The following is a 15465-nucleotide window of genomic DNA, read 5'->3' on the forward strand; positions in this document are numbered from 1 at the left end:
GGCAGTTTAGTCAAGGCCAAGTATAAAAACAGTAGCAGTCTTGACGATCCCCTCATTATATCCTACGTAGATTATAATAAAGGTGTGTTAAGTTGTTTTCGATCCAAGATGATATTGGCGTGAATGGAATAGATGCACGTTTCATCATATTATATATTATAGTATGCCGTGTCTTGCTAGGTGTGATTTCGTTTTCAGTGCTAATAATAAGCTGATATGATGATAAGAGTACACATTAAAAAAAAATTAGAGAGAGAGAGAGAGAGAGAGAGAGAGAGAGAGAGAGAGAGAGAGAGAGAGAAGGGGGGATGATGATGATGATGATAATAGTAATAATAATAATAATAATAATAATAATAATAATAATAATAATAATATTATAATAATATAATAATAATAATAATAATAATAATAATAATTAATTAATAATAATAATATATATATATTATTATTATTATAATAATAATAATAATAATAATAATAAATAATAATGATAATAATAATAATAATATGATAATAATAATAATAATAATAATAATAATAATAATAATAATATAATAATAATAATAATAACAATAATAATAATAATAATAATAATAATAATGATAATAATAATGATATTGATATAATAATAATAATAATAATAATAATAATAATAATAATAATAATAATATGATGATAATGATATAATATGATGAATATATGATGATGATGATATAATATATAATATATAATAATAATAATATAATAATAATAATAATAATTATTATAATATTATTATTAATAATCATAATAATAATATTAATAATAATAATAATATATAATAATATAATAATAATAATAATAATAATAATAATAATAATAATAATAATAATAATAATAATAATAATAATATATAATAATAATAATAATAATGATAATAATAATAATAATAATAATATAATAATAATAATAATAATAATAATAATAATAATAATAAATAATAATAATAATAATAATAATAATAATAATAATAAATTAATTAATTAAAATAAAAATTAATAATATTATATATTAATAATAAATAATAATAATAATATTAGTAATAATAATAATAATAATAATGATAATGACGACGATGATGAATTCGATTGCTCTCTTCAATTCAATCAACAAAAACAAATAGTTATTGTGAATGTTTTAGTTTTCAATACAAATGGACAAAAGATGAATCCGTAACTTGTGAAATCTTTCTTTTAGATGGATTTAGTTCTATTTTATTATAACATATTTCGAGGCCGTCGCTACTGTACTCCAGGTTTGTGGACAGTAAGATTGGACACGAAATATGATTTTCAAAGATGCTCATAAAGTGTGCTGCAATTTTGAAAGATAATTTTGCTTTTCTTTCTGTTGCAATGCCTGAAGTCTTGAATCCAACATTTCTACCTGAAGTTATATGCAATAAGAATGGAATTGATAAATAAAATAGATAACGGAATACAGGAAACCTAAGTCAAACTTAGTCCCTTGTCGGAAAAGAATACTCTGCACAACTTCAAGAACAGCAATGACTGTATCTGGCCCTTCTGCCAGCCCAACGAGACACGCTTGCAGATTCGTCACGGCGACCCTGTCCAAGACAACAACCTCCGTCACAACGAACTCATGTCGGTTTGTTGCCACTGCTGCTCCCTACGATCAGTCTGGGATTCCATGCGGTGTTATGGCTACATCTCTTTGGCTACCTACTTCTGACAACTGCAGACTTTTGCACTATGGTAAATTATTATATAATGTATGGAGCATCATAATATTATCATGTGCAGGTCGTTGAATAAATCTTCATCATAGCAATGGACGAAACCAGTTACCTTTTGCTACTTCTCCATTCCTCCTCCTCCACCACCACCACCAAAACCACCACCACCACCACAGTTGTCGTTGTCATCACTCCCACCTCCCATCCCCCCCCCCCCCCCCCCCCCCCCCTCTCTCTCTCTCTCTCTCTCTCTCTCTCTCTCTCTCTCTCTCTCTCTCTCTCTCTCTGACCTCCCTCCCCGCCCCCCTCTCTCTCATTCATTTACCTATTTACATTGAAATTTATTAGAATATCCACTTCTTACTAACTTGTGTTCTTCTTTTCAAGGTGGCTTGTATGATACACCAACCCCAACCAGCCTCTACAGCAATTTTCACGTATCCGGGCTGTTAGGTTCGGATCCCAGCCACTCCCCGCCTCCCCCGCCTCGTGTCTATAAACCCTGTGTGGTATGCAATGACAAGAGCTCTGGTTATCACTATGGAGTCAGTTCTTGTGAGGGTTGTAAGGTAGGTATAAAATATTTAAGAATGATATTGAATATATAAAGATATTTTGATTTTTTATAAAAACCTTTCATATTTGAATGAGTGTAAAATGAGTACCTGGCTGTTAACAGGGTTGTCTCTGTCCAAAAAAAAAGAATTGTAATATCGCTTATCAGGCGTCATGTCTTGTCTTACATGTTAAGTGTTGCTATTGACTAAGGACTCCTTGTAAAGCGCTTTGACCATTTGTAGTGGATATTATTATGCCATATAAAAGCTCAGGTTTTTGTAATACTATTTTGAGATTGTGAGTGACTTATGATTCAGTGCTTTCATTTACTTTGTTACTTCTTATTTTGATGGTATCCTCTCTCTCTCCAGGGCTTCTTTCGCCGCAGCGTTCAGAAAAACATGCAATACACATGTCACAAAGATCGCAATTGCCTCATCAACAAAGTTACACGGAACCGGTGTCAGTACTGTCGCCTGCAAAAGTGTATCGCCACTGGCATGTCTAAAGAAGGTCAGAAGATACTAGGTTATGTATATCATTTGTTATTTATCTACGTTCTGAAATAAACAAAGCAAATCAATGACAGCAATGAAGTATTAGATACAACCAGTTTATTTAGTACTGACGCATAGTCTCCTGTCTTATTTTTCTTATGCACTTGCGGCCTACAAACTGCCTCATAACCCTTGTCTATTGCAAAGTATTTTCTGCCAGACCTAATAGACCCAGCTACCCAATCACTACGGGCTGAGTAGGGGTCCAGAAAAAATATAGTCTCTTGTCTTATTTTTGTTATGCACTTGTGGCCTATAAACTGCCTCATAACACTCGTCTATTGCAAAGTACTTTCTGACGGACCTAATAGACCCAGCTACCCAATCACTATGGGCTGAGTAGGGGTCCAGAAAAAATATAGTCTCTTGTCTTATTTTTGTTATGCACTTGTGGCCTACAAACTGCCTCATAACCCTTGTCTATTGCAAAGTACTTTCTGACAGACCTAATAGACCCAGCTACCCAATCACTATGGGCTGAGTATGGGTCCAGAAAAAATATAGTCTCTTGTCTTATTTTTGCAATGCACTTGCGGCCTTAAAACTGCCCCCGAACCCTAGTCTATTGCAAAGTATTTTTTGCCAGACCTAATTACGAATAGACCCAGCTACCCAATCACTGTTGGACTGAGTAGGGGTCCAGAAAAAATCTGACACATAGTCTCTTGTCTTATTTTTGCAATGCGCTTGCGGTCTAAAGACTGCCTCAGGATCCTAGTCTATTGCAAAGTATTTTCTGCCAGACGTAATAGACCCAGCTACCCAATCACTATTATGTTGACTAGGGATCCAGAGGAAAATCTAGACTTCATCTGAGATTGATACTGTTTCCATTGATTTGTGAGATAAGTGATCTATCGCTGAGTATTGGGACCCTTAAGAACCAAGATTATTGCCAACAAAGAGTCCTGTTTTTTGTTTGTTTTCTTTTTGTGAATTGTATTCTTTTTATTTATTTATTTTTTTTCAAAGTGCTGATATACCCCAAAAATTTGGCAAGGTTTATTAAACTTTTAATGATAAAGATAGAAATTTGAAGAATTTTATGCTATAATAGGGTTCTCATTTCATGGCTGTCCAAAATTTAAAAGATAAATTTTTGCACCTATATCTTCACCTGTGAAATCTGCAGTTCCTTATCTTTTAATAACTTTTTATCATTTTAAAACATTTTCCAGCTGTGAGAAACGACAGAAACAAGAAACGAAAACAGAAACCAGAGAGTACCTCAGGGATGTCAGAAGAACTGACAGAAGACGACCAGATGTTGCTGCAGGAAGTCTTAGATGCCCACAGAGACACCTCTCCTCCTATAGAAAATGGCAGCATTCCTTTTCCCACCACAGTTAGCAACTCAAACACAGCAGCAGCAGCAACCAGAACAATTGGCAGCAACAACAACAACAACAACCGCACATCATCATCCTCCTCCTTGGAAGAGTTTGCACCATCTTCATCGTCATCATTACCATCCTCATCACTTTCATTATCATCGTCGTCATCTGTACCCGCTACCTCCAGCTCTGTGAGTTAAGCAGTAATGATTATGATGACTGTAATAATAATAAAAATAATAATAATAATAATAATAATAATAATAATAATAATAATAATAATAATAATAATGATAATAATGATAATAATGATGTTGATAATAATAATATATTATTAATAATAATAATAATAATAATAATAATAATAATAATAATAATAATAATAATAATAATAATAATAATAATAATAATAATAATAATTAATAATAATAATAATAATAATAATAATATAATATAATAATAATAATAATAATAATAATAATAATAATAATAATAATAATAATAATAATAATAATATAATAATAATAATAATAATAATATAATAATAATATAATAATAATAATATAATAATAATAATAATAATAATAATAATAATATAATAATAATAATAATAATAATAATAATAATAATAATAATAATAATAATAATAATAATAATAATAAAAAAATAATAATAATAATAATAATAATAATAATAATAATAATGGTGATGATGATGATGATGATATATCTTTGTAGTGCAAGTTTTTGTGTTTCAACAATCTTAAAGGTAATCTGGAAAACAGAAGCATCAATATCGATCAGCTGTTAAACACCCCGAAACAAACACTAACCAAATCATTATCTTTTCACAGACCTCATTACCAGGAAACATTGATAACTCCTGTGTCTTTCCCAATGTCACCACCACCACATCTGCCCCCTCCTCTTCGTCCCCAAATTCAGGCAGTGGTGGTGGTGTTGGAGGAGGCAGCTGTGTCCTATGGGAAAAGATCACAGAGCTGTCATCAGCTGGGATCATCCTCATTGTGGACTTTGCTAAGAAAATACCCGGTTTTTTGTCCTTGTCTACCTCAGACCAGATTACTCTTCTCAAGGCAGCTTGTTTGGAAATCATGGTATGATCAATGGGGATAGGAAAAATGCTTATTTATTTTTATCTTTATATTTTTATTGCTCTTCCTCCCTTCTGCCTCCTTCTCTTTCTACAGTTGCTGCTGCCGCTGTTTCTTCAGCCTTCATTTTCCTTTTTTTCTTTACTGAATGACTCAACCAAAAGGATTCATACTATCATTGTGCCATTATAGTGCTTCTCTGATAGTGAAAATTTGTATTGTATTTTTTAAGGTGTCAGAATTGTCCAGTAGCTTTAATATGTAGCATGTCAGTTCATATTTCTTTCGTTTTCACCAAGAGAGCCATTACTGCAATGCTAGAAATCTCAGGGATTTTTTTTTAACAAGTTGAGGTCATCTTAATTCATTGATAATCGAAAAAAAAAAAATGTTTTTTACGTGTAGAACAGTGCAGGTGTAACCAGATAAATATTTTCAAACATTATTACAACAAGAAAATGAAATTGCAAGTTGATTGATGATAACTAATGTTAAAGTTAAGATAAATATGGCACTTTGTTTTATCTTTGTCTTGTTCAATTTTCAGATTCTTCGAATCAGTATCCGCTACAATATAGACTCTGACACAATGCAATTCTCCAAGAAGCTGTCCTTGACAAGGGATGAGCTACAGAATGGAGGATTTGGACCGCTGACCAACACCATTTTCTCCTTTGCCGCCGCTCTCAAGAGGATGAATTGTGATGAGACAGAATATGCCATGCTGTCATCTATATGCCTCATCAGTGGGGGTGAGAACTCTTGTTCTTGTTTGGAGGAGGAGAAGGATGATGAGGCTGATTAAATATCAGCCAAAATCCATTTTTGGGCTAATCAAAAGTGTTAAAGAATGCGTATAGCCTATCATTTTAATTTTCAGAAGTTATCATGTGTTTATATTTTCCAAAAGAATACTCATAGTCATTTCCTTTTGATACTGAGATGTTTACATATATTGTCGTTGCAACAGGCCAATTTCATATCAATTTCAGCTCAAAACATTATTATAGTTTTGAAACAATTGTTGTCATTTGTTCTTTGATAATGCTAGCACTCTTAGCTATGTTATCTTACCCAAAACTGGTTCATCAAATTTGACATCTATTTTTTTTCTGCTAGACTTTTCAACAACAATTATTGACATTTGATAACAGTAAAGTTGCCACTTATCAGTCCAATGGCTGTAGAGTAGTTGCATTATATTGTTTCTTATGCCCATTCAGATCGTTCAGGACTTCAGGAGGTGGACAAGATAGAGCAGATGCAGGAACCATTGCTTGAAGCATTAAAACATTACATTCGATTCCGTCGTCCTTCGCAGAGGCATGTCTTTGCCAATATGTTGATGAAACTCACTGATTTAAGGAGCATTAGTGTTAAAGGTGGGTCGCACTTGATTTTTAAACATTTTAGTCCTGTTTTTATTTTGTATCTATTATCTTGTCTCTTTTATTCTCTTGTCCTCGTTTGTCTGTTTTACTTTAGTTTGGTTTTAAAAAATCGTCTTGGTTCTTCCTCACAAGCTTTACCAACGTTTGCATTTTAAATGTATACAGCTTGCAGCCTCTCCCTGCTTTCTTCTACTCTTCTCTTCCTCTCTCTGTTTATTTCTGTTTATTTTTCCTTTATAAAGTTCTTTATGTATCTTGATTTGTTTTCAAGGCTTTCTGCAATTTTAATGTTTTCCTATTCATGACTCAACAAGTCAGTCAGGAATAAGTGAGATGAACTTGACGAAGAAAATAGAGTTTAAATCAAAATTATGAGAATTATGAGATTTCTGTTGTTTTAAAGTTACGAAACAAAATTCACTCTTATCATTGTAGGCTTTTGTTGTCCCACCAAGTCAGTCTAGAATTAGCGAGATGAACTTGACAAAGAAAATAAGAATTGAGCTCAAAATGGTCAGAATAATGAAACTCCGGTTGTTTTAAAGGTTAAGATACAAAACATACAGTCATCAATGAAGGCTTTAGTTTTAGTTCCAATTGCAGAAATAAAGCTTAAAATGTAATTACATTTAGACATAACACCGTTTTGAGGAGATATGTCATGTCCGTTAATATTTAATGATTTAATAAAGACTTCAAAGGAACTTTTTAAAAGTGACACTAAAACCACATGGCAAGTCGGACACATTAGATGCAGCAGCTTGTGTAGTTAACACTCATTACAATTATTTTTGGTGACTCAAAATATGAATTCTGCATTATTCTCCCTGTCTTTATCATTTCTACCACCATTGTTAGATGTGCACTGTTTGCCACGGTTATAAGGTGTGCCAATTTTACCTGTGTGATTCTGTTGTGTGACTTTTTCTTTCTTTTTTTTTTTATTATCTCTGTTAGTTTGTGATGTGTTTTCTTTTCATATGCATGGATGAATGTTACTTTAGGTGACTTAGACAAATTTAGCAATGTGGCCAAAGAAGCGAGTGGGAATTAAAAAGTAAATTATCATTATTATTATTATTATTTTATTTGAATTTAAAAAGAGATCACACTAGAAATTGTCTAATCGAAATTTCCATTTTCCCCTTATTTCTTTTTGATTTTATCGAATCAAACTATTTGACTTACATTGAAATTAATTATTTAGAAGATTTATTTAGTTAGATATTATTTTTTTCTCTGAGTGCTATTATCATAATATATTAAATTCTTGGCTTACTTTCCACCACGGAACCTTTATTATGCCATTGAATCCTTTGTAGAATCAGCAAATAAAATGAATATTTTGCTGTCCAGAGCAGGAAAAAGTTTTTTAAAAACCCCCCAAAAACGATGATAAAGTTGAATGAAAGCGTCAGTTTAACCAACAGAGACAGATGATGTGAATTTTTCTGGTTTCCCCTTTATCAACAATGTGGGATAGAATGAATTTGACATTATATCGGATGATCAATCGAAACGATAATTTCCAACCCATTTCACTCTATTAAATGCAGGTGCTGATTTTAAAGAGTAAAACTAGCAGTTAACATATTTTCTTAAATTTACCAAAACTGGAATAAAATGGCTAATGCATTCAACATTAAGTTGTTTTGAAAATGTAAAGATAATAATTTTTTTTATTTGGTGTACTTTTCTGTCATTATTTTGTATTCAAATTTGGACAGCAAGAATTTTTTGATTCGACTGTAACCTTGCATGCATTGGACGTGACAACACCTTAATTTTTATTTATTTATTGAACAAAACAGTTTTCTATTCATGTTGCAATCAAGAGAATTCATCCTTTTTTTGACGTAATAAGTCCCCATGCGGACTCCAATGCGATTCCACTCTTAATGACTTAAAGATTACACAGGGTGAAAAATTGTTGTTGGTATTTGTATATTAGAACCTGGTATTGATTGACAAGGAAAACTCAATTACAAATGAGACAACCAAACAGCATTGATTTTTCTAAGTCACCTTTATTTATTTATTTATTTATTTATTTATTTATTTATTTATTTATTTATTTATTTATTTATTTATTTATTTATTCATTCATTCATTTAATCGTGAATTAGTATTAATTAATATACTCATTCGTTCATTTAATCTTTTGCCTGTTTTGAAAAAAATATTCCATTGAGCATCTCTCAGCAAGCATATTTTGTCATTATTATCATTCATTCTCCATTACACAACTGTTCAATTTTCTTCCCATCGCTACTTCTTGCACAATTTCTCCGCCATATTTTATCGGGGTTTTTTTATTGTTTGGGAATTGGATTCAATAGTCTGATGTCACATCGCATAGCAACGGCAGCCTTCGTAGTTCTAAGCAAAGAAAATCTGTACTTTTTTGTTCTTCATGCTGGCTAGAACTTTTCATATGTCTTGTGATCAGAATGTGTAAAAGTCAAAACATGATCAGATTTATAATGTTTCTTTTTCCTCTGGATACGCTTTTATGCTCGTCGGGGAAATATTTCGTAAGGGCGTCCGCCATTGTTGTGATAGTTTAGAGCCAGTTACTAAGTTACCATGCGTCATTACGAGGGAAGTGATGTCATGGGTGTTGAAGTGTATTTAACTTACAAATGTGAATAATGTGTAAACGATGGAGAAAAAAAAAAGTGCTTGACAAAGCTGATAGAAAAAGTTCAAGAATAAGAGCTGCCATTGGCTTTTGAGGTTCATTTTCAGCTGTGATAGACTTTTTCTTTATCAGGCATTTTTCTATTTGACTTTCTTTCGTGGCATTCTTTCGCTTAACGATTTTCCAAATTTTTATCATTATAGTTTATAGTTTTGCAATCATCCAAAATTGGGTTTCCAAATTATGCATATCAAAGTCAATATTGCTGAGTCAGTTGGTTCATATGAATGATAATAAGAGGAAATCCATCATTATACCACAGTTTGCTTTTATTATCCTTTAAAAGAATGAATATGAATTTACATGATTAATAAATAACTTTTTTAAAAGTAGTTAATTTTGTTTTTATAGAGTTATCTTCTTATTCTAGAATAATTTTATGCTTTTCAATTAAAAAAAATAATTCTTGTTAAAAGTTTAATTTACATTTGCGACGTTTGTTTTTTTTTCAATTCCATTTATTAAAAAATTGGATTTGGATTATTTTATTTATTTGCTTTGATTTTTTCCCTTACACTGCCATCCCTTGTGTATACATCATTGATTTATTGGTTATATAGATAGATAGCTTGCTAGCATATTCCCACTCGCTTTGCCTGGCTTCAATTTTGCTTTTTTTTGTCGTTTTTCCGTTGGTCACCAGGTGAGAAACAAGTATCACAGCACTCCATGGACCTTTTACAAGAAATGTTAGCCCGACCCCCTTCCTCCCTACACCACCGTCAACCTCCTCCAAATAATCGTCAACAATATCAGCGACATCAACAGCAACTTCAACAGCATCAACAACAACAGCATTATCATCATGAACAGCGACACCAACAGCCACAGCCAACTCATCACTACCGCCAACGTCATCACTCTACAACTGCTACTCTTGGATCTTCCTCTACGATGGATCATCCAACAATGCCGATTCAGCCGATCAAACTGAGCTTTTTGGATGACAGTGTACGTGAAATTTCAGACATGACACCCGGAAGTTACCAGTCATCAAAACGCGAAGAGCTGGACATCTCACCCACTTCAACTTTTCCCTCTTCGTGCCCAGCTGTAGAACAAAGCTCTCCATTTGGCCGTAATATGAATGGACGTTTTGGTAGTGGCATAGACAATAATACTCCTAGCTCTGAATTTCGTTCAACGGGATATTTTGGAACAATAAGTCTTAGCCTTGGTAGTGGCAGCAGCCGGTACGAGACCACTTCAAACCCCAATGTTCTAGGCTCGGATTTAGAGTCAATTATCCCCAGTAACTTTTTATCCTCAGATTCTTCCGATCCTGGCCAAGTTGGTCGGATGGGAAGTGCAGCACAATTCACAAGGTTGGCAGAGGAGGGAGTTGTGGATTCCAGTGGTCCACATCAGTATACCAGTGGGAATGGTCAGGGCATGAAGAATAATTCTTTTTTTATCAACCGCTGGGATGATAACCATGCAATTAGTCAAAAAGACAATGCTCATCAACTTCATGAACAACAGCAGCAGCATTTGCTGAGACCGGTGAATAGTTCAAACTCAACAAAACCTGCTAAAGATGAAAATCTGCTTGGAGCTTTGCAAGTTATTATCGGAAATAATAAGACAGGAGACACAGGTGGAGGTAGTCATCACCTCTTGCATCATCATCATCATCATCAGAAACAGCCTCAGTACCCGAGTGAATCAGCATTACCATCAGGCTTACCTGCATCATCTGTGACTCGAAGCCCGACTTCAAATACCCCAGGAAGTGATCCTCTTTCTTCACCCAATTTTCTGACCGGTGTGCGCCAGCAAAGACATCATTTGTCATCCCCATCACCAGAGCACCAACATCATCATTCTCAACATCATCAACAACCCGGTGTCGCATCAACCTCTACTAGCTTGATGTTTTCTCATGGAGGCATATCCTCGACAACTTCTTCATCCTTATCATCGCCACCATCCATTTCATCATCATCCACATCATCTGCCATTCCTACTCTGTTCAGATCATCTATCTCGGCCCAGCACCCTCTAGCCAGTGAACACTTCTTGTACCCTCGTTCCATCTCAGACCAGTTTTTCTGTGGGCCGGCCACGGCCCATGGAATGCAATATCCGAACATGCCTTCTACAACTGTTGCCAGCTCCACAGCAATGGCCACTGCAATGTCAAATGCTTCTGGATTCTTCACCAGGCTGGGACTTGGTGCAGCACCTCAGCAACTCTCAGCGGCTACTATGTCTAGGTCAAGGTCTGAAGATGCTGACTTATTAATGGAGCTGAGGCAGCCACAGGTAGTGTCCAGTGCTGAATCTGTAACTGTATCACATGCTGATATAGGTGGTATTGGTGGCAGTAGTGTCAGTTCCAGAAGGAATAGTGATAATAATGGTTTTTCTGTAAAAGGAGATCTTCGAGATAGGTGGATGTTGACCGATGCCAAGAATAAAGAAGCCCTCAACATTTCAGGATATTCTGCTTCTCCCTCAGCAATCTTTCATCACCAGCATCAGCAACTTGGGAACTATCAAGGTCATAGGATTGACGATGAAAGAAATATGGGTGGTGGTGGATATTCTACCACAACTGGGGTGGTAGGCATTGGGGAAGGGGGTGGAGGAGGGGGCTTGATTTCTGGGACTGGCAGTGGTGGCAGTGTTATTGAGGTGGGTATAGATGACAATTTAGCTTCATCTGGTCGTTTGTCAACTGGTTTGATGATAACAGGCCCACCTCAACCTGTTGAAGAAGGAAAGTTGACGACTAGTTCTTTGTCATCTAATCTGTCCATTAGTCAATTGATTGCTGGAGCCATGAAGATTGAGCCAGGAGAATGGATGAATTATCCAGAGAGCCAATAGTGACATTACACTAAATAATGTGACCTCAAAGTGTTGCCACCGTGATAAAAAAAAAATCTCCTGAAAAGAATGAAAACAAAACAAAAAGGCTTTGTTATGCATTCTAGAATAATCTTTTGTCTATTGTGATGGTTGTACTGAAATGTTAGAAAGTGCCGTTGGTATGGTGGTATACGAAAGCGTAAAACTGGACATACAGTAGGTTTTGTATATACTGCAATAGTTTTGTCATTTTAGCAATTTGGGTTTTCTTAAATTCTTGTTATGTTGTTGATGCAATTTATTTGTGTCTAATTGGAGCTTAAAATATAAATGTTGCTCTTTTAAGTTGGGAGAAAAAAACAAAAACAAAATGAAACAAAACAAAAAACCAGAATCAAGTTGAATTGAATTAAAGAATGATCAAGGACAAAAGATGTGGATGTCAAATTCATCATTCAGGAAGAAGGGGAGATATTCTTTTCTTGAGCTGAGCTGTTGATTTTTAAAATCTCACATTAACTCTTTCGAGTTCACCCTCATTGGAAATCAAACAAATTTGTTTGATTTTCCATGCATATGAACTCAAGAGAGTTAATGAGGATTTGGTTTTTAAAAAGTGAATATGACATAGTGATTGAAATTAATTGACGCATTAGGGATGGTAATTGAGAAATGCTACGTGTAACTCTTTAATTTGAGACAGATTTAAATTGTTAATATCAATTTATGACTGAGATCATTGTGTATTCACAACAATGAAAGCAGCTAAAAGTCTTGTCCATTTTAGTATGCAAATGTTATTTGCAGTGTTTTCATACTACAATTTCATCAAACTTATTTATAAGTATTTATATGTATTTTTTTTAGCACTTGACATTTTATAAAGTTACATTTGGACACTGGTGAATTGTAACGTTGTTAGTCAAACTCGACTTTTACGAGTACTCTGTGATGACTTAAAACCTGCATTCTAGTGTGAATCTTTGTTGTTTTCATTGTTGGTTTATCATTACTATTTTGCATTGCCTTTTGAGTAATAGGTTTTACTTCACTATTCAATGCCTTGTAAAGAATGTTTTTATAACAACATAAGTTTGTTAACTAATGTCCATCAAGTTATTATCAAATTGTCTACCTCATGGTTCCTTTTCAATCAATTATTTTGTTGTTTTTTTGTTGTATTTTAAAAAAATATTTGATTAATGCTGGTAAATAAATGTGATGTATAATATTTGTCCCATATAAAACATTATAATCTTGATGTATAGTTTATATACTACCGTTTTATAGAAATTGTAGGAACTTGTATTTCAATAGTGAACCTCGGTATTGGTTTTAACGTGTTAAACAATCTTTTTTCAAGTTTTAAAAAGATTTTAAAGTCAAATTTTTACAAGTCATTATTGATTATTATCATTTACATAGGGTAAGCATCAAACCATTTGGGTAATGAAACATTTCATAATTGATGCACATTACAGAATCTTCCATCGCCTGTTACTTTACCAATTACTGTTGGTATTTTCTTGAGTATTGACACAAAATGAATGAACATCCAAATATTATTTTTAAAAGAAAGAGATCAAAATGCGTAGTAAGGAATGTTTCAGGATCAGACTCTTGTTCAGCTAATATATAAAAAACATATGAATAGTTATATATGATTAGAAAAGAGTAAAGTATAGTAAAAATAGCAGTCTTGTTGTCTACTCCCTACATCACGACAAGACAGGAGTCGACTCAATTAATTTGGCGGAAGAAGGGCGTGAGCCCAATATATTCCCTTTTAAACATGTTTTCTGTATTTTAGACTGTCATAATCATAGTTGAAATGGCAGTCTTGTTGTTATATCAAGATTACTCTTCTTCCCCCGTCATGGGAAGATAGGAATCGCCTGTTAAGTCGCCTCCTATCTCATCTGATCTTGCGGAAGAAGGGCTTGAGCCCAATAGTTTCCTGTTTACACATTTTGTTTTCTGTATTTAGGCTGTTTCTAATCATTTTATTCATTTAATACTTGAGTGTGGCTCACAGCTTCAGGCAGCTTAGCTTAGCATTTTCTTTAACTTTTGTTGGTGTTTGGGAAAGAAGAGGATTCCAAATGCCAACTTTCAATGATATTAAAACTTAACATCTCAGGAATTTTTCATCTGTAGATTTACAATCAATTTACTGTTGCTGATTATATGATTTCCTTGGTTGTAATGTTTACATTTTCAAATACTGTGTGCCTATTGATATTAATAGAATATTTTGAAAAACAAATATTAATGTCGCCTTTTAATGTCATTACCATTATCGTTTCGGATTCCGTTTTATAAATACCATTGTCGATGGCTTGTAAGTAACAACTCAGGTTTAAATTTTTCATTTGAGTTGTCATTATTGTTTCAGTTTTAAAAAAATATAATTATATATATATAATAATAGTATTTGGTTAAGTCTTTGGGAGAATAATCAGAAATGCATTTAAATTTAGAGCAATTTATGACGACTACGGACTGTTTTCTTGCCTTGACTTGTGTTAAATTGTTGGTCAATCGGACATTCTGCTTCAATTTGTCACTCAGGTACATTGTTGATAATTTTGTTGTTAATTTTCATTACCCTTGATATTATCAGACTGCTCACCAATTTTACATTGTGATTTTACATCACTATTGCAACTCTACTATTCAATCAATGTTTGATTTTTTTGTCAACGATTCCAATTGTTGCTAAATTTAGAATTATGGGGATTGATTTTTTAAAATTGTCATGAAAAAGATTTTAAAAGACAATCTAATGAAGTTCTAAATAAACGATGTTAAAAATGTTAGTGGCGCTGTAGAATTTCTTAATTTATTTCAAATATCTTTATTGAACATTATATGACATTGGGAATTAGAATTAGAATTAAACTCCCAAAAGAATTTTATAATTTATAGTTTAGAACCAGCCTGTGACGAGCTGTTTTCTTAAGGTAATCATACAACTTCCAATGAGTTCCATGTTTTCTTTTTTTTTTTTTTTTTTTGTTTTTTTTTTTTTTGTTTTTTTTTTTTTTTCTGTAATTTTAATATTAACAAGTTACAGGGTTACTTGCATGGCTTGTGTACTATCTATTTTAGCATTTACTTTTTACCACGTATTATAGTCATCTAAGTGCCAGAAGTGACCATATCCAAAATTCATGTTTTGAGAAAAATGCATTTGTGTTTGTTTTCTTTTGGGTTTTTTTTGGGGTTTTTTCCTCTGATTTTCAACTGGTGATG

General features: G+C 33.1%; 1 protein-coding gene across 1 annotated transcript in view; it reads left to right on the forward strand.

The window, feature by feature from the left end:
• The window catches only part of LOC144958997 (uncharacterized), a 120091-nt gene extending 107495 nt beyond the window's left edge, over positions 1-12596 (forward strand). Inside the window, exons 8-14 of the mRNA XM_078891311.1 lie at positions 2129-2310; positions 2671-2812; positions 4035-4381; positions 5044-5307; positions 5852-6056; positions 6528-6686; positions 10040-12596. Coding sequence (XP_078747437.1) covers positions 2129-2310; positions 2671-2812; positions 4035-4381; positions 5044-5307; positions 5852-6056; positions 6528-6686; positions 10040-12228 — 3488 coding nt within the window. The 3' untranslated portion in view covers positions 12229-12596. The remainder of the gene's footprint in view (positions 1-2128; positions 2311-2670; positions 2813-4034; positions 4382-5043; positions 5308-5851; positions 6057-6527; positions 6687-10039) is intronic.
• Positions 12597-15465: the final 2869 nt, after the last annotated feature.

The sequence above is a fragment of the Berghia stephanieae genome, chromosome 13 (assembly GCF_034508935.2).
Source record: "Berghia stephanieae isolate SIO BIC M18660-M18661 chromosome 13, UCSD_Bste_1.3, whole genome shotgun sequence".
Lineage (NCBI taxonomy): Eukaryota > Metazoa > Mollusca > Gastropoda > Nudibranchia > Aeolidiidae > Berghia > Berghia stephanieae.